Raw genomic sequence first — 23822 nt, forward strand, 5'->3', positions numbered from 1 at the left:
TATAGCTAAGTTTTGAGTCACTCACTTAGATTATACATAACGTAAATGACACTTCTTTTTTGCTAACCTACATTAAAGTTGCTAAGGTAATTGATTCATTAACATTCATTGCCTTGGCTGTTTTTTGTAAGAGTATATTACAAAAACTAATGCAAATAATTGCTAATATTTACTCAACATGTACTTTGTACCAGGCTCTGCAAAACATTTTCATTCATCTCTTGTTCCATTATCTCATTTAAATCTTATGGTAATCTTCATGAGGAAGGTATTTCTATCATCCCCATCTTACAAACGGGGAAACTGAAAGCATGAGGTTAAATAACAAGCCCAGGATCATCCTGATGGACAATTGGCAGAGGCAGTTTCAAGCCACAGTCTCTCTTTCTGGAGAGCCTCAACTATTCTGTCCATGAAACTATTCTGTCCTCATTCTGTCCATGAAAATGAGTCAAATGACCAAGTGTCAAAATGAACCTGGATGTTCCCATTCTATTCTTCTCTCTGCATGAATGATGTGACATTTTCACAACAGTTGTTTGATTTGGACATTCTGATTAAATTTAAGTGTTTTGCACATGTAGATATAGGTACATGAATAGATATTGATACTAAGAGAGAGGCACAGCCGCCAGGAAGCTTGATTTTGTGGGACCAAATACATTTGTCTGCAGATATAGTCAATAGTCCTGTAAAAGTAACTATGAAACACACTTCACTCCACTTCTGGGTTGATGATGAACTGAGCTCTTTCAAGTTGGTGATCAAGAATGGAGACAGAGAGTAAACCTAGTACTCGTTCCATCAGAGCTTATAATAATGTTTCTGCAAATAAATCATTAAAGTAATTCTAGAGAAAAGGTGCAGTATACTAAAATCCACTTAAAGGGCCCACCACTCAGGTGCAATATAACTTGATAAAACATTTCTCAAGGATAATTTGGCAATACCTATCATTCATTGTTAAATTGCCTGAGAGATGTACCTAGCTTTTGACCCATTTTCAGAGTTTGCCCAAAGGTGGCAATTAATAATCACACTAAGATTTAGCTAATCAAAAAGATGCTTGTTCTGGCTTTCATCCTTTCAGTCAATAATTATTTATTCAGCTCCTCTTATGTGACAGGTACCTGTGACACCAGCATTCTCTATATTCTTTCCATATTTTTAACTATAGCAAATACACTGAAAACTGTGCACTATTGGAAATGGTGTTGGAGAGAATATTTAAGAATCTTGAAAATGTTCACAAGATGTTTTTCAATGAAAATACACATTACAAAACATAGACATGAGCTCATTTTGCAAAACAAAAGTTTAACTCAAGAGAAAAAAGACTACAATTATATCAGAATTTTACTAGTGGATATCTCTGAGTGGTAGAATTTATTATTTTTTCTGTACTTAAATTACAACAGCACTTTTGCAATGAGAAGCAATAAAAATTGTTTGGTAAAAAGGGAAAAGCTACCAGCCTGAAGAAACCCATTGAACATTACAGGAATAGTAGTAGGTGAGACTAACAGCAGGTATGATCCTCACTGTCCAAGAAACAACAGACGAAGTAAGGTCTTTTACAGAACAGAATTCCTTTAGTGTAAAAAGAGTTATACAGACAAAGAAAATTCATAAGAGTAGATACTTTATGCTATAATACCCTATCTTTTAAAAATCAAGAGCAAAAAAATCTTCTTTATCACTCTTTACATTCAAAGTCACACCTTTCAAAAGAATTTTCACCACTGCATACCCCAAAACTTGGTGGCTTAAAGCAACCACCATCTGCCCATAATTCTTTGGATCAGAAATTTGGGCAGGGATCAGCTGGGTGGTTCATCTGCTCAATGTGTAGCATTGGCTGGGATGCTTCATAAGGTTATGTTCAGCAGGAAGCTTGGCTGGGGTTGGAATGTCTGAGCTGGTTCCAGGCCTCTCCATATGAGCTTTGTCTCTAACCAATTAATTGGATTTTTCACTTCACAGCTGATGTCAAAGAGAAATAATTAAAAAGGGTAAAAGCAGAACCTGCATTTTCATTAAGCCCTGCCCTAGCAAGATTCACAGAGTCACTTCCACCAAATTCTATTGATTAAGATAGGTCATAGTCCAGCTCAGAATCAAGGAGAGGAGAAACAGTGACCATTCCCTCAGTGGGAGGAATGGCATAGATTTTGAGGCCATCTTACATCTACCACAGTAGTCTATACTAAAGGTCCAGTTTTTATCTCCCATTTATTCCTCAACTATACAAAATAGTACAAAGAGGAAAATGTCTATATTCCTGCTACCCATAATCAACACCAGTTAACATCATGGCATATGTGCATCCATTTTTTTTATAAAGAAAATCTATTCTCTTGTTTTTGAAGAAGTATGAATGTCATATGCTCATTTATAAATGATTTAAAATGCAAGAATAAAAAATATAATAGTTTTTAAAGTCACCTCAAATCCTATCACCCAAAAATAACCATCATAGAATTAAGGTAAATATTATTTTCGATATCCTACTATGTATGAGGGAAAAAGAAAAGAAACCTTAGTAGGCTTATGAAATGAATACTATAGATTTTTATTTGTTTGTTTTAGAAAAATCTTTTATTTTACTTTAATTCAACAAATGAAAGAAACTAAGGTAAAACAGAAGGAATTGTTCAGAACATGTTGACTCTGGATTTACATTTGCACCCTCATACTTTCTCCCATAATCCTTCCCTGTCACCTCCTACCTTGGATAGTAGTAGTATTTTTGCACTGTCTGGGTTTATGAATTCACAATTTTTAAACCACATCCTGTAGTTTAATTCTCATGCTATATTTAAATCTATGCAGTGCTTATACTAGGCCTTTGACCATAGTGCCTCCATTCCCAAGGTTTTTACTTTGATTTGTTTCTTGATTGGCTGGATGGTGCTGTCTTCCCTGAGTTTTTTCATGTATAAGAACGTCTACTGGCTAACCTTTATGATTGAATGGTGTGTTGCATGGGTGCAGTGTTCCTGTTCACATTTTCTCCCCATGTGTAAACACGGCTCATCAAGCATTTAAGATTGCTATAAGAAGGCTGGGCTAGACAGAGTGTTCCTCTGTGTAAGTAATTTGCTTCTTCTGAGGCATTCCTGAAGAAGTTTTCCTTTCTCATGTAAGTTTAGTAGATTAACCAGGATAAATTCAGTAAGCAAATGAGATCTGTGTACATGTTCAGTATTCAATAGCAAATACTTCTGAAGCATAATGGTTCTCCTTGTAAGTGAAACTGATTTGTAGCATCTCTGTGTGTTCTTTGACCTGAAGGAAGGGGAAGGCAGAGCTGGCGCCTAAGCCAGCATGCACCTGGCTGAACTGACTCTTCTCACTTTGAGATTATGGTAAGGGTGTTTCAGGGTTCACATTACTTACATGGGAGGGGCATCTTCCTTTGAGTTTTTAATGATCCCAATTTGGTGTGTATCCCTAAGTCCTTCCCTCAGAGGTGGCCAGCCTTGATGTTTATCTGTTTTTCTGCCACATCCATCTCCCTGCTCTCAGCCAGAAGAGGAAAAAGATGAGATTGCCACACCATTTCCTTCTCTCCAGATTTGGTGATAGTATTGCGAATTCTCAGGATTTTGACTCATAACAAAATAATGATCCTAGGGCCATGGGCAAGTTTTGAAGTTGAGCCCCTGTGCAACTCTTCACCATGCTCCAGAATCAGATTTCTTTCCTTGACCCCAGGTTTTTGATTTTTTATTTTTGTATGATGTCTACCTTACCACTTGATACTGTTCTGTTCATGCATTTTTGCTAGCTTTTGCTCTTCTTTACTCATTTTATTTGGTCTTGGGAGAGGGACATTCAATCTACTATCTGATCTCAGAAGCCTAGATCACTTCTTTCTAACATTTAACAAGGAAATTCTGCTCTTCAGTTATTACCACAATAATGCTACATAATAAACACTTTTGGGGACTCAGTGACTTTCACTAACATTTATTTATTTTTTTTAATGGATTGGAGGTTTCAGTGGGATGGGAGAATCACAAGGATTCAGGTGTTCAGAGGAATGTATTGAGTAGAGGTGAGGAACTAGGATGTTGAAAAGTAAAAAAAGGAGAGAAGGAGAGGAAGAAAGAGGAAGAAAAAGAGGGAGAGAGAACAGGAATATTGCTTCATTCTAAAAATGGGTATTAATAATGGCTGATCAATATTTTGTGTATTTAAAATGGAGAACTCTATAAATATTTATTGAGTTTACTTGTTCTGGATCTGAGTTGAAGTCCTGGATATCCTTATTAATTTTCTGTCTCGTTGAGTCTAAATCTCGTTATGGGTCTTATGTATCTGGGTATTAAGATCTCTTATTGTTGCATTGATCCTTTTACCACTGTATCTTTGTTGCTTTGAAATCTATTTTATCAAATGTAAGAATTGCAACTCCTGCTTTTTGTTTATTTATTTATTTTTGCTCTCCATTTGATTGGTAAATTTTTCTCCAACCCTTTGTTTTGAGTCTTTGTGTATCTTTGGGTATACCATTAGGTTTTGGCTGTATCTTTTGATTGGGGGATTTAGTCTATTTAAATTTAGGGTTACTGCCATTTGATGTTAACTGGCTATTTTATCCATTCGTTGATGTAAATTCTTCTTTATGTTGATGCTCTTTACTTTTTGGTATATTTTTAGAAAGGCTCATACTGGTTGTTCCTTTATATGTATGATGCTTCTTTCAGAAGTTCTTATAAAGCAGTCCTGGTGGTAATAAAATCTCTGAGTATTTGCTTGTTCATAAAAGATTTTATTTTTCCTTCAATTGTGAAGCTTAGTTTGGCAGGATATGAGATTCTAGGCTGAAAGTTCTGTTCTTTAAGTATGTTGAATATTGGCCCCCACTCTCTTCTGGCTTGTAGGGCTTCCACTGAGAGATCTGCTGTAAGTCTAATAGGCTTCCCTTTATGGGTAACCTGGCCTTTCTCTCTGGCTGCCCTTAGTATTTTCTCCTTCGTTTCGATCCTGGTGAATCTAACGATTATGTGCCTTGGGGTTGCTCTTCTTGAGGAATATCTTTGTGGTGTTCTCTGTATTACCTGGGGTTGAATGGTGTCCTGCTTTGCTAGATTGGGAAAATTTTCCTGGATAATATCCTGAAAAGTATTTTCCAGCTTGGATTCATTCTCTCCATCACATTCAGGTACACCAATCAAACGTAGATTGGGTCTTTTCACATAGTCCCATATTTCTTGGAGACTTTACCCATTCCTTTTCATCCTTTTTCCTCTATTCTTGTCTTGTCGTTTTCTTTCATTAAGTTGTTCTTCGACCTCTGATATCCTTTCTTCTGCTTGACCCATTCTGCTAAACTTGTGCATATTTCACTAAGTTCTTGTGTTGTATTTTTCAACTCCGTTAGTTCATTTATATGCCTCTCTATATTGTCTATTCTTTTTAGCATTTTGTCAAACCGTTTTTCAAAGTTCTTAGTTTCTTTACATTGGGTTAGAACAAGTTCTTTTAATTCCCAGAAGTTTCTTATCATCCACCTTCTGAAGCCTACTTCAGATAATGGAACACAGTCCTTTTCCATCCAGGGCTTGTTCCGTTGCTGATGAGGAACTGCAATCCCCTGTAGAGGGAGAAGGGTTCTGATTTTGGGTATGCTTGGCCTTCTTAGGCTGGTTTTTTCCCTTTGTTGTAAATTTATCCATCTGTCGTCTTTACAATTACCGCCTTTCTAATTAGGTTTCTGAGAGGAGATCCAAGATGGCTGATCACTAACAGCTCAGGATTGTAGCTCCCAGTGAAAGCTCAGAGAACGAGAGGACGCCACACTTTCAGATGAATTTTCATTGCTCACAGACCAGCAGATTTCTAGTGGAGGAGCCCCACGGGTCGCCAGCGCAACTCTTGTGGCCGGCACAGCGGTTTTGCTGGCGCCTTGGCGCGGCAGCTCTTCATGCAGAGTAAACGGGACTGGTTCCCTTACTGACCGGTGTTTGGAGCTCCGGGAAGGCAGAGCCGCTTGTTGCAGACTCAAGAAGGAAGCCAGACCAGAGATTCCCGGGCAGAAGAGCACCATCAGTCTTATCGCTGCTGTTTTGGCCAGCGCAGTGGGTTGCTTGAATCCCAGCACTGGGAATCAATAAATTGGACGTCGACTCAATAACATTTATTTTTCTTGCAACATGTCTATGGGTTACTGTTGTGGCTCAAATTCAGAATGTGCGTTGACTGACCAGGTTTGCCTCCAGGCTTTAGATCCATTTCAGGCCAGCTCTACACACCTGTACAGTCTGCTTGGACTAGTAGTTGTGTGGAATATCCTCTTCATGGTAGATTGCAGAAGGTGCAAGAGGATGGGTTGAAAGAAATCCCTGTATCCTCAGCCTCATTTCTGTCCACATCAATGAGGCAGGGAAATTATATACTGACTCTAGTTAGAAGACCATGAACATCTGTTAACAGCAATTTAACCTGAACATAACTAGCCTCTAACAACTTCCTTAGCTTTATGGCAGCACTTTCCTGGGGCATCTCCCTTTCTGAATGCCTCTTTCCCATTCTTGTTCCCATCTCCTCTTTTTTGCACTGAAATAATGGTATTACTTAGGGCCTATTTTGTTTTCTCTATGTATACTGGATTGTCCCTGGACAACCTCACCCCTTCATGTTAACTTCCAGACAAATTAATTTTGAATTTTCACCACCATTCAAACTTTTCTCCTGAGCCCTTGATCCAGATTTCTAGTATTGGACATTTCCATTTGGATGGGCCATAGACTGTACAACCTAGACCCATCATAAACTGAATTTATCCTCCTCTTGCTTTTCTCCCAGCCCCAGCCTGCTCTTCTTCCTGTATTGATTACCTAAATTAAAGTACCACCATCATCCACCTAGTCACTGAAGTCAGATTCCTGGAAATATCGCTGAATGAATTCTTTCCTTCCCTTACTTCTCATAGGTCAGTTTCTAGAGAAAACGCCTAAATATCTCCAAACTCATACTCCACTCCCCAATCACTAGTGCCTACCTTCTAGGTCAGATCATCATCATCTTTGACCTTGCCTAGCACAATCACCCCTATCTAGAGTCACTGCCAATAACTCAACCCTCTCAAATCTATGCCTCACATTATTGATAAGATGACTTTTCTAAAACACAAATATGAGCATGTTGTTTTCTCTTAAAATTCATCAATGGCTTTCCATTGCCTACAGGATAAGACTGTACTTGTCAGTATGGCATACAAAACACTTTATGATCTAAACAAGCAGCCCTGAAGATACTCTCTGCAGACTCTGATGAGTCCCTGAGACCTTTACAAGAGCTCCACAAGGTCAAAACTATTTTCATAATAACACAAGACATCACTTTCCTTTTTTACTGTGTCAATACTTCCACAGATGGTATAGAAGCAGTGGTGAGTAAAACTGCTAGTGCCTTCACACAAAACAAGGCATTAACGTTAAACCATATGACTAGTTATTATTTTCTTCACTACCATGAACTTATGGTTATAAAAAAAAAGCAAAGCAGTAAAATTTACAGACGGTTCCTGATTTACAGTGGCTCAATTTACAATTTCTTGACTTTGGTTAATCGGGGTATTAAGTGCATTTTCCAACTTAACGATATTTTCTATTTACATTGGGTTTGTTGAGACTTAACACCATCTTAGTTGAGGAGCGTTTGTATTGATTTTGTTAAAATCTCAAACCTCGAGGACACATCCCTTTTAATATTAATAGGAAGTACACATGAAGCACTTCTGCTGCATACTGAAGTAGGATGCCTGTCTTAGGGAAAAGCAGTTCTGTGTCTGTATGAGTATGAGCTGAACTCCAGTCACTCTGAAAGAACAACTGACAGGCAACCTGTGCCTATTCACACTTGAGTATTTGGCAGATGTTTTCTTGAAAATGAATGAAATTAAACAAGCCTGACACTTCAAGGATAACAACTGACTACATTGTTGCTAATGATAAGATTTGAGCTTTCAAGCAAAAATTAATATTTTGGAAAACTAATATCACAACTGTGGGCCTGACAGCATCATAATACTTACAGACTTTTCTGATGAGATTGGTAATATTATTAGTGATGTGGATGGCAAGAAAAGGAGAGGAAAGGAGTGAAGTATATCAGCATTTGGAAGATTTGTATAACTCACAGAAGCATGTTTTCCAAATGACAAACACCTGATGTTACAAAACCATGCATGAGTAAAAGATTCATTCAAAATACAGAAGAAACCAATGGATGTTAATGTAGTAGTATGAAAAGCTCACGGATAGAGTTTCAGATTCCACATTGCAGCTAACTTTTAAGAAGCTGCCCCTTGTCAAGTTTTGGTGTAGTAACAAAAATACCCCTATCATCTAAAAAGGCTACTAATATACTCCTCCTTTTCCTAACTTCTTATCTATGTGAGAATAGATTTTCTTCCTATACTTCAATCAAAGCAACATCTTGCAAGAGGTTGAATGCAGAAGCATGTATGAGAATCCAGCTGCCTTCTATCAAACCAGACATTGAAAAGATTTGCAAAAAATGAAACAGCCAGTTGTCTCATTAATTTTTTTTACTTTGGAAAATAATTATTTTTCTATTAAAATATTATATTTGTGTTTATACATAATGGGTTAATTATTACCATTTTTAATGAATTAAATGTTTTAATATTTCTTAGTTTTAATATGTAATATGATAAATTCAGTAGATGTAATCCACATATAAAAAACCTCTTTGGGGTTGTCAGTTTTTTGTTTTGGTGGTTTTTGTTTGTTTGTTTTTTAAGACAGAGTGTCACTCTGTCCCCAGGCTAGAGTGCAGTGGTGCAATCTTGGCTCACTGCAACCTCTGCCTCACAGGTTCAAATGATTCTACTGCCTCAGCCTCCCAAGTAGTTGGGACTACAGGCATGTGCCACCACACCCAGCTAATTTTTGTATTTTTAATAGATCCATGTTTTCACCATGTTGGCCAGGATGGTCTCTATTTCTTGACCTTGTGATCTGCCTGCCTCGGCCTCCCAAAGTGTTAGGATTATAGGTGTGAGCCATTGCGCCTGGTTGGGGTTGTCCATTTTTAAGAGTGGAAAGGGGTCCCAAAATCCAACACTTTGAGAACCACTTGTCTAGACATCACCCTCTACTCCCCCTCATCAGTTTCCAGTCCTCAACATAGACACCATGTTCTCTATGATCCTGTGCCCCATGTGAAATGCCCATGAGCTCTGTGTGAAGTATCCTTTCCCTTTCACTTAAATGTCATCTCTTCTGTGAAGCATCAGAGTGAGAAACTCATGCCAACATCATTCATTCCTCTAATGAAGTGTTGGCTGTCTGACAATGCTGATCCACAATCCCCCATCCAATCTGAATCTGAAGGTTCTAGGAAGGTGGTGCTTGTGCTGTATCTGCAGTGGGTCCTGGGACAGCACAGTCTACACAGACACATACAGGAACAGTGAAATGTATGAGTGTGCCCAGTGAATGGGACAAGTAGAGATTGTAAATACCCACCCAACATCAGTTAGGCAGGCGGTTCCCAAAGAAGTTAACTGCAGACTTTCAAAAAGAATTTGTGTTTTTCAGAGGGTTTTTGGATTTCAGGATTGCAGATAGAACATTGTGGACCTGTATAGATTAATTCTCTTTCTCACCAGCTAGAATCTAAGGTTTTAGAGAACAAGCTTTAGTGCAATGTTTGTTTCAATGGAAGTGCTAGAAATACACAGAATAAGTGAATGCTGTTACCTCATAAACCATGAAGGGCTCTGATAGCAAATAGTGTCACTTGATTCTCATGTCATTTTATTTTTAGTGGCAGCAAGCTCTAAATGGTATAGCAGATATGGGGAGATAACTCAAATCTGTGGTAACCATCATATATTTTGCCTAATTATACAGATTCTAAAATAAGGACTGTGTGCCTCGTATACACACACACCTTGTTTTATCGCACTTCGTTTTATTGCACCTCAAAGATATTGTGTTTTTTTACAAATTCAAGGTTTGTGGCAACCCTGTGTCAAGTCTCTTGGCACCATTTTTCCAATGGCATGTGCTCACTTTGTGTCTCTGTGTCACATTTTGGTAATTGTCGCAATATTTCAGACTTTTTCATTATTATATCTGTTATAGTGATCTGTTATCAGTGATCTGCGATGTTACTATTGTCATTGCTTTGGGGTTCCACGAACTGCCACCATGGAAAACAACGAGCAATAAATGTTGTGTGTGTTCTAACTGCTCCACTTCCTGCCCATTCCCCCATCTCTCTCCATATCCTTGGGCCTTTCTTTTCCTGAGACACAGCAATATTGACGTAGGTCAATTAATAATTCTATAATGGCCTCTAGGTGTTCAAGTGAAGAAAAGAGTCACATATCTCTAACTTTAAATTAAAAGCTAGAAACTATTAAGTTCAGTGAGGAAGGCATGTTGAAAGCCAAGAGAGGCCCAAAGTTAGGCCTCTTGTACCAAACAGCCACACTGTGAATGCAAAGGAATAGTTCTTTTTTTTTTTTTTTGAGGTGGAGTCTCATTTTGTTGCCCAGGCTGGAGTGCAGTGGCGCAATCTCTGCTCACCACAACCTCTGCCTCCCAGGTTCAAGTGATTCTCCTGCCTCAGCCTCCCAAGTAGCTGGGACTATAGGTGTGTACCACCATGCCCAGCTAATTTTTATATTTTTAGTAGAGACAGGGTTTCACCATGTTGTTGAAGCTAGTCTCAAACTCCTGACCTCGTGATCTGCCCGCCTCAGCCTCCTACAGTGCTGGTTTTACAGATATGAACCACTGGGATTACAGGCACCCAGCCTGGAAAAGTTCTTGAAGGAAATTAAAAGTACTACTCCAGTGAACACACGAATGATAGAAAGCAAAGCAACTTCGAGGTGATATGGAGAAAGTTTTAGTAGTCTAGTTACATCAAACTAGCCACAACATTTCCTTAAGCCAAAGTCCAATTCAGAGCAAGGCCATAAATTTCTTCAATTCTGTGAAGGCCGAGAGAGGTGAGGGAAGCTAGCAGAGGTTTGTTCATAAGGTTTAAGGAAAGAAGCCATCTCCATAACATAAAAATGCAAGGCGAAGCAGCAAGTGCTGATGGAGATGCTGCAGCAAGTTACCAGAAGATCTAGCAGAGATCATTGATGAAGGTGACTACACTAAATGACAGATTTTCTATGTAGATGAAACAAGCCTTCTACTGGAACAAGAAGCCATCTAGGACCTTTATTGCTATAGAGGAGAAGTCAATGTCCAGGTTTAAGACTATAAAGGACAGGCTAACTCTCTTGTTCAGGGCAAGTGCAGCTGGTGACTTTAAGTTAAGGCCAGTGCTCATTAACCATTCCAAAAATCCTAGGACCCTTAAGAATGATGCTAAATCTAATCTGCCTATGCTTTTTCAATGGAACAAGAAAGCTTGCACTGCAGTTTGGTTTACAGCATGGTTTACTGAGTGTTTTAAGTCTGCTATTGAGACCTACTGCTCAGAAAAAAAGATTCCTTTAAAGAAATTACTGCTTATTGACCATGCACCTGGTCACCCAAGAGCTCTGAGGGAGATGTACAAGGAGATGAATGTTGTTTTCTTGCCTGCGAACACAGCATCCATTCTGCAGTTCATGAACCAAGGAGTCATTTCAATTTTCAAATCTTATTATGTCAAAAATAACATTTCATAAGGCTATAGCTGTCATAGATGGTAATTCCTCTGATGGATCTGGGCAAAGTAAATTGACAACTGGCTGGAAAGGCTTCACCACTTTAGAGCCTTTAAGAACATTTTTGATTCAAGGGAGGAGGTCAAAATATCAACATTAATAGGAGTTTGGAAGAGGTTGATTCCAACTCTCATGAATGACTTTGAGGAAGTAACTGGAAATGTGGTAGAAATAGCAAGAGAACTAGAATTGGAAGTGGAGCCTAAAGATGTGACTGAATTGCTACAACCTCATGACCAAACTTGAATGAAGAGTTGCTTCTTATGGATGAGCAGACAGTGTTTTCTTGAGATGGAATCTACTCCTGGTGAAGATGCTATGAACATTGTTGAAATCACAACATAGGATTTAGAATATTACATCAACTTAGTTGATAGCACAGTGGCAGGATTTGAGAGCTTAGACGCCCATTTTCAAAGAAATTCTACTGTGGTTAAATCAAACAGCATCGCATGCTACAGAGAAATCTTTCAAGAAAGGAAGTCCATCAGTGCAGTGAACTTTATTTTTATCTTATTTAAGAAACTGCCACTACCACCCCAGCCTTCAGCAACCACCACCCTTATCAGTCAGCAGCCATCAGCATCAAAAGCAAGACCCTTTTGATGAAAAGATTAGGACTCTCTGGGGGCTCAGATGATTGTTAACATTTCTTAGTATTAAGAAAGTTTTAATTCAGGTATGTTCACTGTTCTTTTAGACATAATGCTATATTACATGGTATACAAGGTGTAAACATGACTTTTATACACACTGGGAAACCAAATGTGAGACTCTCTTTATCATGGTAGTCACTATCTTGCAGTGGTCAGGAACAGAACCTGCAATATCTCTGAGGTATGCCTCTGTTATCTAAGAGCATAATTTATATACTCCAGGGGCAATGCTCACAAAAGGCTATATGCCAAAGACAAGTTATCTAAATGTGAGTTAGCACTAGCCACTGAGCTCACAGAAGTTCATCTGGGGAAACGTTAGAAATAGTTCTTTAAAGAGACTGTGGAACATTCTTCTGGCATCACTGCACCACCAGGGCTAAGTCATTTCTTTGAAGCTAGTGTATTGAAAGTTTCTCACTGTGAAGCCAGATGTCCAAGCAGAGATTTCATATCAAGGAGAAATGTTGTAAAATTTTTGCTTGCAGGCATAGAAAAGAGATTTTATAGCATTGATGCTTCTCTCCCTTGGCCACTGACTGGAGTTCACAAGAAAAGGTCAGCTGCCAGTAGGACATCTAGCAATCTGGTCTGTGTTACCAGAAGGGCTTGGTTGGGGGCGGGGGGTAGGGGGTGTAGAATATTTCATAAGATTGGGCGATTCTGACTGTGCTAAAAGCTTACAGGAATCAATTTCCCAAAGAATAAAATTACAAACCTCATTGTGGTGTTTTAGTAGCATTGAGAAACAGAAAGAAATTTTGATGGCTAGGATCAAATGGCATTGTTTGGGACCTGTTCATTATTTAATTCTCGTCTCCCCTGTATGCACATCCTAAGGGCACACAGGAAAGTGACATTTTCTTTGTGCCCTCCTGAATTAGAATTAATAATGCTAAGAATAGAAATGTATTTTCCATCCCACCTAAGAAGGTTTCCCTGCTCAGAAAGGAAGACAGAGCCATTCAGTCATAGTAGCATAAAGCTTAAGTGCCATTTTTCAGGAAGAATGCCGTAGAAGATAAGCTTGGATACACTGTGGCAGTGAATTATGACCTTGCTTCCTAGAGCAAGGAGAAGCAATAGCAATAAATGAGCAGAGAAGAAATGACCAGTTCTCTCTCAAAAGTTTTTTTTTTTTTTTAACCACATACCTTCCCTCCTCTTCTATTCTCTGGCAATTTTTATTTTATTTTAAAACTGGTTAAATAAGATTCTTTGTTCAGTGGACAAAATCCTTCAAGTGCTATGAAAGATATTTTTAGCCCCTGGAACATTGCCTTGTGTACATTAAGGAATCAATTAAGGTTTGATGAGCTAATGCATGAATGTGTGAGTAGAGTGATCGAAAGAACACAGGTGAAAATAGATTCCTCTTCACCAATGGCTAAATTGTATTCTTTGAAAGTCACTGAGTCTTTTTTGTTTGTCTGAGACAGGATCTCACTCTGTGGGCCAGGCTGGAGTGCAGTGGCACAAGCTCGACTCCCTGCAGCCTCCAACTCCTGGGCTCAAACGATCCTCCCTCCTCAGCCCCCAACCTTAGTAGCTGGGACTACAGATGTGCGTCACCACACCCAGTTAGTTTTTGTATTTTTAGTAGAGAAGGGGTTTCGCCATGTTGCCCAGGCATGGTCCAAAATGAAGTGCTTTGGTTAATAAACTATTGGAATATATATGGATAATTTAGTTTTTTAATTTTAAAAATTTAACAAAAAATTACTTGGATATTGTTAATTGTTAATAATTTTAAACTATATCAGAGATAGTTCAAAGGCAGTATAATGAGCATAATGATCATTGAATGACATAAATGTAAGCCTCAGCAACCAAAATTACTGAATGATCAATTTAATATGTATTAGGTGGTACAAATTACTTTTGTACTAGCCTAATATATACTACATAGGTGTATACACACATATTTGTATATGCAGTCATATGTCACATAACAACATATCAGTCAAGATGGACTACATAGATGGTGGTAGTCCCATAAGATTATGATGAAATAATTGATGAGAAATCCTTACCGCCCAGTAACTTATTAATGATCCTGACCCTTTGTAGGCCTAGCTTAATGTGTGTGTTTGTGTCTTATTTTTAACAAAAAGTTTATAAAGTAAACATAAAAAAAGTAATCAAAAAAAAGCTTATGGAATAACCATATAAAGAAAAATAGAATATGTACAAATATTATTTGTCAAATAAAAATAAATTTTTAAAAAAGGAAAAAAATACTGTATAGCTGCACAATGTTTGCCATTACCCAAGAGTCACAAAGTTTAAAATTTTTTTTTGTTTATAAAGTGAAAGTGTTAAAGTAAGCTAAGGTTAACTTATTATTGAAGATAGAAAATGTTTTATACATTTAGCATAGCCTAAGTGTAGAGTGTTTATAAAGTCCACAGTAGTGTACAGTGATGTCCTAGGCCTCCACATTCACTCATACTCACCCACTGACTCATCCAGAGCAACTTCCAGTGCTGCAAGCTCCATTCATGGTCAGTGCCCTATGTAGGTGCACCATTTTTTATCTTATATACTCTATTTTTACTGTACCTTCTCTGTGTTGAGATATATTTAGATAATTGCCTGCAGTGAAGTAATGATACAGTCATGTTACAGTATAGTAACATGCTATACTATAGGCCATTATACCACAATGGGATAAGGTGCAGTAAATGCACTTGAATACATTTACTCAAATACCACTGCCACAGCGTTCCCTTTCTCCCACGTCCTTGATGAAACTGACTCACAGCTCCAGTCCCTATGATCATGGCTAAGCTCAACCTTCTCATCACAAGTAGAGTATGGTCAGACAAGTGGATAGACTGTATGACGTTCTTTCTCTTGCAACTCTTTTTAGCTACCAACCAATCTCTTGTTCTTTTTCTGATGTGTATATGATTCAACTATTCCATCTATCGTCTTAAAGTCCCATTTGTAATCCCAACATAATACAGAAAGTTTACAGAGTAGCCTATTACCTCTTCTCCAAATTCCATAGTGCTTTTCTACTTCTAATCATCCTCTAACTCTATGCAGCATTTGACTACATTGATTGACCAACAGTTTTCCTTCTAGAAGAGGGTTTGTCAAGTGTTTTCTGTAAAGGGCCAAATAGTAAAAATGTTAGGCTTTGCTGGCCATATACTCCCAGTTGCAGCTACTCAGCTCTTAGCACTGTGGCCTGAAAGCAACTAGAGACAGTATGTCAGCAGATGGGCATGGCTATGTTCCAATAAAACTTTATTGACAAAAACAAGGTAAGTGCAAGATTGGCCTGCTGGCTATTGTTTGCCAACCCTTGATCTAGATACTCTTCTCTTAGCTTATATGATACTTCTTTTACTTGTCCTTCTTCTGCTGGTCTCTCTTCCTCCCAGTGGGAGTCCCTCATGTCTGGCTTTGCTTCTCCTTTTCTTTTCCACACTGAGATCATCTCCTCTGTGATGTCAGCTGTCACTTCTATAGAGATAATTCCCAGAGCCCTGGCCTGATTCCTTGTTGGATCCTATATCTTGCATGCCTATAAATCATCTTCTTTTGGAGATGCACTACTATTTCAGAGACACTGTCTACAACATTGAGGTGTTATCTCCCCTTCCAAATTGGCCCTTCTTTCTGGTCTACCAGGGTTACCCCTAGTCTTTCTGTTTCCTATTAGAAACTTTGAGTTCATCCTTTTCCTTTCTTTCCTTCATCCCAATTTATCTCAAGTCTATCGCCAGAGTCCTTGAATGTATTTCTTATTCCTGTGATCTGACCCTATTCAGAGCCCTTCTCAACTTGGAATTGATTGAAAACAGCCTCCTCTCAGCCAGTGTCCCTGCCAAAGGCTCTCAGCTTCAGTCCATTGTGAAGAACTCTGCCAGAAAAATTTTAAATCACTATGATGTCCTTGCCTTACAAAGAGGATTTGGAAGCCAATAGGAAAACTAGCAACCCAGTGGACAAAAAAGAGCAAAGAACATGAATGCAGAATTCACAGACAGAACATCAATGTCCAGTAAACCTGTGAAAAAAATATGCTCTTTCTTACTCATAATCAAATAAATGTAAACCAAAAGCTCACAGTTTTGAAGGAACAGATTACCACCTGACTGGCATAAATTTTGGTTTTGAAAATAGGCTCAATGGTGAAGATATAGGGAAACAGGCAGGTTCATACACGATTTCTGGGAATGTAAACCAGTGTGGCCTCTATGGAGGGCAGTGTGGTCATATCTACCCAAACTGGAATGCACATAACCTTAGGGCCAGCAGTTCTCCCTGACAGGAATCTATCTCTGGATATACTTGCAAGTCTATACAATCTCTGTGCAGAATTGTTTGATCAAAAAACTGGGGAAAACAGATTATGATACATCTACACAATGGAATATTATGAGGCCATTTTTAAGGAATGAAGTAGATCTCTTTGAAAACAAGGCAAGATTGCCAATACATAATAAATGGAAAGAGTGCAGCATGTCATATACATTTAAAAAATGTTCTGAATAGGTCTCCAGATGGGTAAGAGTGATTATTTGGGGGCAATAGGACTTTCAATTTTTTAATTTTATGTCTTTTGATGATGTCTTAATTTCTCACGATGTCATATGACTAAATTGAATTTAGAGTTGCTTATAAATCATTATCAAACTTTTCTGCTTGGCTTTCAGAGCCTGTTCATGTTTCTCACTATTCCTTGACACACACATTCTCTTCCAGTCAAGCTGGTTCTCACCATCCACAAGCGTCTCACCAGCCATGCAGCCTTCCCTCTCTCATGCTGTTCACCTTTCTCCTCAACAGCGTCTTTAACTCTCAGACTCGCAAGTCCTAGCATCTCAGGGTCTTATCCCCCTCTTCCATGAAGCTCTGCTGACTGTCCCAGCCCTCAGGAACCTTACACTTTCTTGAGGTCCTGTTGTTAATCCTTAATAATGCTTTTATTGTTTCATGTCTCATACTTTTGGTTTCTGCATAACACCCACAGTACTAGGTGCTCAAACATAAAAACTTCATTAATTTAAAGAATGTAATCCCTGGTTATTGGCCTGGCATGGTGGCTGATATGGCTTGGCTCTGTGTCCCCACCCAAATCTCATCTTGTACTCCCATAATCCCCATGTGTTGTGGGAGAGAACCAGTGGGAGATAACTTGAATCATAGAGACAGTTTCTCCCGTACTGTTCTGGTGGTAGTGAATAAGTCTCATGAGATCTGATGGGTTTATCAGGGGCTTCTGCTTTTGCATCCTTCTCATTTTTTCTTGCTGCCACCATGTAAGAAGTATATTTTGCCTTCTGCCGTGACTCTGAGGCTTCTCCAGCCGTGTGAAACTGTAAGTCCAATTAAACCTCTTTTTCTTTGAGTCTCAGGTATATCTTATCAGCAGCATGAAAACAGATGAATACAGTAGCTCACACCTGTAATCCCAGCACTTTGGGAGGTCCAGGAGGACAGATCACTTGAGGTCAGGGGTTCCAGACCAGCCTAGCCAACATGGTGAAACCCCATTTCTACTGAAGATACAAAAGATTAGCCAGGCATGGTGGTGCACACTTGTAATCCCAACTACTCGGGAAGCTGAGGCAGGAGAATCGCTTGAACCCAGGAGGTGGAGGTTGCAGTGAGTTGAGATTGTGTCACTGCACTCCAGCCTGGGTGACAGAGTAAGACTCTGTCTCATATTATATATAAAATCCTTGGTTACTAAATATGTTAATTTATTTTATACCTATTATTGTTTGTTTTTAAGGCAGCTTTAAACACATCAGCACCAACCTTGGTGTTAAAAGAAGTAGGGACCCCATGTCCCTATATCCATACACACACACACACAAAACTTTTAGATTAAATATCTAAGCCTTCAGTTTGACAAAATCCTCTTTTAAGTTTCAAATATCCTTGATGTGTTAACATATTAAACCACTTGAAGTAATTCACACTCTAATGTGAAACTGTTTAATCAGAGACTTTCTTCCTAATAATTAGATGAGATCATCTCACTTGAAGGACTAGGAGGTGGTATTTGGAGGTGGGAGGGAGAACAAGAGGACGAAGAAGTCATTTAGCAACCTGAGGAATAGAGCTTGAAGATGTCTGCAGGGTGGAGCAGGCAGCCTTGGGGGCAACAGGAGGGGCTGGCCAATGAAAATGGGGAAGGGGCTGGACCAAAATGGGAAGAAATGCCCCTGGAGCAGAACTGGGCAGAGAGCCAGCCTGTTAGTGGACTTCATCTCAGATAATCTTTGTTGCTATAGGTCTTTAATACCTGACTTCAGAAGTCTTTCAAACACTAGTGTACCTGATCCTATGTTTACAAGTATAGGTCGAGACATATGTATACTTTTTTAAAAAGAAAATAGAATGTGTGTGTATGTTGTACAAGTGTGTAAACATTTCTAGATAAGTAGTGAATATATATGTATGTATATTTTCCAACTAGTTATATGCTAATGAAAGAAAAGTGAAGTTATGAGTAAACCATTGTATTATCGTAAGTATACTGCCTAAGTATACCTTATAAGTCATGAAACAATTTGAAGACATTTCTAGCTTATTCTGTTTTTCATTTCTATGGAGTTATTTTTAAGGGATTTGTTGCTATTGCATAAGGAAATCTATAATATAGGATGATAAATTATACAGTTTCAAATGAACTGAACCAAAATCAATAAATTAAGCAAAATAAATCTAGTAGTACACATGTATCATGTTTTTCGAGTATATGTAATTGGCAAAAATTAATGTGATGCTGTCCTGCCATCCAAAAAGACCAAGCTGTTATTTCCCAAGTTGTCAATGGGAGGCTATTGCTATAATATCAACAGCAATAGCAGCAAAAGCAAAAGATTTGGAGCAAGAGAGCCGGGATGGTTGTTGGGTTACAGGAATGCTTTAATGTTGGAAATACAGAGGAAAAAGTGGAATTAAAAACAAAGAACAACCCCCATTTTTTCAAGAGAAGCAGAACCCTTTAGCTTTTATGTCTCTGTCACTTGCTGCAGGATTCTTCATAAAGCCCTCTAACCACCTAAATAAATATTCATATGGCTGTTCAACATCTCATTAATAAAACAAGATTTGGTGGTAAAATATTTCAGAGTAACAGATGATTTGCATCTCACCCTTGTTTAACTTTAAATCTCAAGCAATTAATAAATTAGACTCGAGAGCTTTTTAAGAAGTAACATCTTACATGTACCACAAATTGCATTATTTTTATGTGTAAATAATGATGAAAGGGGAGATTTTTCCTTTGATGTCTATAAACTACACTGTAAAATATGCAGAAACATTCTTGAGTTTAGTTGGAGCCAAAACAAATAGACTAGTTCATAAAACAAAGCAGCAGCATTCTTAGAAACAAGCATTATTTTTCTTTTCTTCTCAATTGCTTTTTTCCCATCTTTTATATTCTTGCCATTCCTAGTGGCAGATTCATTTCAAATTCAAAAACAGTGTTAGCCTGTATTCTCTCATCTGGAGAACTAAGCTCTTCTCAGGTTCCTCCCAATAAACTTGGCTTCCTGTACAACTCTTACAAGACCTCAACTGGACTGCCAGTTTTCATGCAGTGAATCATTTTCGTCAGTAGTATTTCATTGTTGCCTACAAAACTAATTATTCCATATTTTAGCAAATACTCATGTTCTTTGGAGAGATATATTTACTTTTCTCTCTATTTTCCAAGCTGGCTTATCTGATTTCATTTTTTTTTTTTTTTTTTCAAAATAACACCAGCAAATTCTTGTTGACAAGGTCTCTGAGTTTGGCCTGTTTTTTTTCTTTGGTATGGTTAATAAATAGCACTTCGTTGTAAGTATATGTCTATCATGGAACAGAAACAGTTTGGGCTCCTGTTTGAGTATAGAACAAGTGTGTCATTAACTTCACAAAATGGTCTATGTTCAACATCTGATAAGCATGTATTCTTCATGAACACACTGTATAGTATTTAGTTAGATATGGTGTAGATATGCTTATTTGGAGAAGCACAGAATGAATGCCTGACCTCAAATCCCTCCCAGCTAGCTAGACAATGGATATTCTTCCATGTGATCAACTTTGCTGTGGCCCCTGTCTCAGCCTTGCTGTTAACAAATCTACCATTTGACTTCTTGACCTAATGCTTTTTCACAAACACTGATCCTGAGCTTCGATCACTTCAAATATCAGTCTTGTCTTTCAGAACTCATGCCATATTTTTTCCAGCTAGGTTTTTATTCTGATCTTCTTTTCTTCTAAATGGCAGTTTTCCACTTAAGCTCACTATCACTCTGTTCTCAAACGTCATGTTCTCATCCATTCTTACTCTATTCTCAACAAAGCTTAATGAGCAGAGTATTAACTATACTGGATTCATGTGACTCTGTTTTCTTTCATGCCAGCTGAAATCATAATTCCTTGTCATTTCATTGATTAATTGAATCTCAAAGCTGAAAAGAATCTTAGAAAATTGGCTCTGATCCAAGATGGCCAAATAGGAACAGCTCCAGAGTGCAGGTCCCAGCAAGAACAATGTAGAGGGTGAGTGCCCACCACATTTCCAAACAAATTTTCACTGCCCACAGACCAGGAGATTTGTGGGCTGACCTTCCTAGGACAGAGCACCTGGGAAAAGAGGTGGTTATGAGTTCCGCTGCAGCAGACTTAAAAGTACCTGCCCAGCATCTCTGCATCATCTCCTATCTCTGGGAAAAACAGAGCTCCCAGCACAGCACTTGAGCTCCTAAGAGGGATAGACTATCTCCTCAAGCAGCTCCCCAACCCCCATATACCCAAAGAGACACCTCATAAAGGAGAGCTCAGGCTGACATCTGGCAGGTACCCCTCTGGGATGAAGATAACAGAAGAAGAAACCAGCAGCAACCCTTACTGTTCTGCAGCCCCCAGTGGTGATCCCAAGGCAAGCAGGGTCTGGAGTGGACCTCCAGCAGTCCTGCAGGAGAGGGGCCTGAGTGTCAGAAGGAAAACAGAAAGAAATAACTTCATCATCAACAAAAAGGATGTCCACTCAGAGACCCCATTTGAAAGTCACCAATTACAAAGACCACAGGTAGATAAAGCCACTAAGATGGGAAGAAACCAATGCAAAAGAGAGGATGAAAACACCAAAAACCAGAATGCCTCTCCTCCTCCAAAGGATCACAAATCCTCACCAGCTAGGGATCAAAGATGGATGAATGAATCTGATGAATTGACAGAAACAGGCTTCAGAAGGTGGGTAATAACAAACTTCTCAGAGCTAAAAGAACATGTGCTAACTTAATGCAAAGTAAGAACCTAGAAAAAAAGTTAGATGAGATGCTAACTAGAATAAACAGCTTAGAGAAGAATATAAACAACTTGATGGAGCTGAAAAACACAGCACAAGAACTTCGTGAAGCATACACAAGTTTCAATAGCTGAATCAGCCAAGCAGAAGAAAGGATATCAGGGATTGAAGATCAACTCAATGAAATAAAACGAGAAGGCAAGATTAGAGAAAAAAGAATGAAAAGAAATGAACAAAGCCTCCAAGAAATATGGGATTACGTGAAAAGACCTAGTCTATGTTTGATAGGTATACCTGAATGTGACAGAGGGAATGAATCCAAGATGGAAAATACTCTTCAGGATATTATCCAGGAGAACTTTCCCAACCTACCAAGGCAGACCAACATTCAAGTCCAGGAAATACAGAGAACACCACAAAGATATTCCTCAAGAAGAGCAAACCCAAGGCACATAATCATCAGGTTCACCAGGGTTGAAATGAAGGGAAAAAATGCTAAGGGCAGCCAGAGAGAAAGGTTGAATTACCTAAAAAGGGAAGCCCATCAGACTCACAGCAGATCTCTTGGCAGAAAGCCTTCAAGCCAGAAGAGAGTGGGGGCTAATATTCAACATCCTTAAGGAAAAGAATTTTCAATGTAGAATTTTATATCCAGCCAAACTAAGCTTCGTAAGCAAAAGAGAAATAAAATACTTTATGGACAAGCAATTGCTGAGAGATTCATCACCACCAGGCATGCCTTACAAGAGTTCCTGAAAGAAGCACTAAACAAGGAAAGGTACAACCAGTACTGCCACTCCAAAAACATACCAAATGGTAAAGACCATCAACACAATGAAAAAAGTGCATCAACTAACAGGCAAAACATCCAGCTAGCATAAAAATGGCAGGATCAAATTCACACATAACAATATTAATCCTAAATGTAAATGGGCTAAATGCCTCAGTCAAAAGGTACAGACTGGCAAATTGGATAAAAAGTCAAGACCCATTGGTGTGCTATATTCAGGAAACCCATCTCACCTGCAGGGACACACATAGGCTCAAAATAAAGGATGGAGGAAGATTTATCAAGCAAATGGAGAGCAAAAAAAAGCAGGTGTTGCAATCCTAGTCTGATAAAATAAACTTTAAACCAACAAAGATCAAAAGAGACAAAGAAGGGTATTATATAATGGTAAAAGGATCAATGCAAAAAGAAGAGCTAATCCTAAATATTTGCTCACTCAATATAGGAGCACCCAGGTACATAAAGCAAGCTCTTAATGACCTACAAGGAGACTTAAGACTCCCACACAATGATAGTGGGAGACTTTAACACTCCACTGTCAATATTAGACAGATCAATGAGACAGAAAATTAACAAGGGTATTCAGGACTTGAACTCAGATCTGGACCCAGCAGACCTAACAGACATCTACAGAAATCTCCACCCCAAATCCACAGAATATACATTCTTCTCAGCACCACATTACACCTACTCTAAAATTGACCACATAAGTGGAAGTGTATCACTCCTCAGCAAATGCAAAAGAGCAGAAATCATAACACACAGTCTCTCAGACCACAGGACAATCAAATTAGAACTCAGAATTCAGAAACTAACTCAGAACCACACAGCTTCATGGAAACTGAACACTGGCTCTTGAATGTCAACTGGATAAACAATGAAATGAAGGCAGAAATAAAGATGTTCTTTGAAACCAATGAGAACGAAGACACAACATACCAGAATCTCTGGGACACATTTAAAACAGTGTCTGGAGGGAAATTTATAGCAGTAAATTCCCACATGAGAAGAAAAGAAAGATCTAAAATTGACACCCTATCATCAAAATTGAAAGAGCTAGAGGAGCAAGATCAAAAAAACTCCAAAGCTAGCAGAAGACAAGAAATAACTAAGATCAGAGCAGAACTGAAGGAGATAGAGACACAAAAAACCTTTCAAAACATCAATAAATCCAGGGGCTGGTTTTTTGAAAAGATAAAAAAAATAGACCTCTAGCCAGATTAATTTTAAAAAAGGGAGAAGAATCAAATAGATGCAATAAAAAATGATTAAGGGGATATAACCACTGATTCCACAGAAATAACAAACTACAATCAGAGATTACTACAAACAACTATGCACATAAACAAGTAAACCTGGAAGAAATGGATAAATTACTGGACACTTGCA

At 38.5% G+C, this 23822-nt stretch overlaps 1 protein-coding gene across 34 annotated transcripts in view; it reads left to right on the forward strand.

Annotated features, from left to right (window-relative positions):
• The window catches only part of CEP112 (centrosomal protein 112), a 705692-nt gene that overhangs the window by 507397 nt on the left and 174473 nt on the right, over positions 1 to 23822 (forward strand). Inside the window, exon 24 of one of the 34 annotated variants that reach the window (XM_054256398.2) lies at positions 5719 to 5884. The exons of the other annotated variants lie outside the window; for them this stretch is intronic. Within the exon in view, the coding sequence (XP_054112373.1) occupies positions 5719 to 5754 (36 nt within the window). The 3' untranslated portion in view covers positions 5755 to 5884. Of the gene's footprint in view, positions 1 to 5718; positions 5885 to 23822 lie in introns of those variants that run through there. 34 annotated transcript variants of the gene reach the window in all.

This window comes from Callithrix jacchus, chromosome 5, assembly GCF_049354715.1.
Source record: "Callithrix jacchus isolate 240 chromosome 5, calJac240_pri, whole genome shotgun sequence".
NCBI classification, from domain to species: Eukaryota; Metazoa; Chordata; class Mammalia; order Primates; family Cebidae; genus Callithrix; species Callithrix jacchus.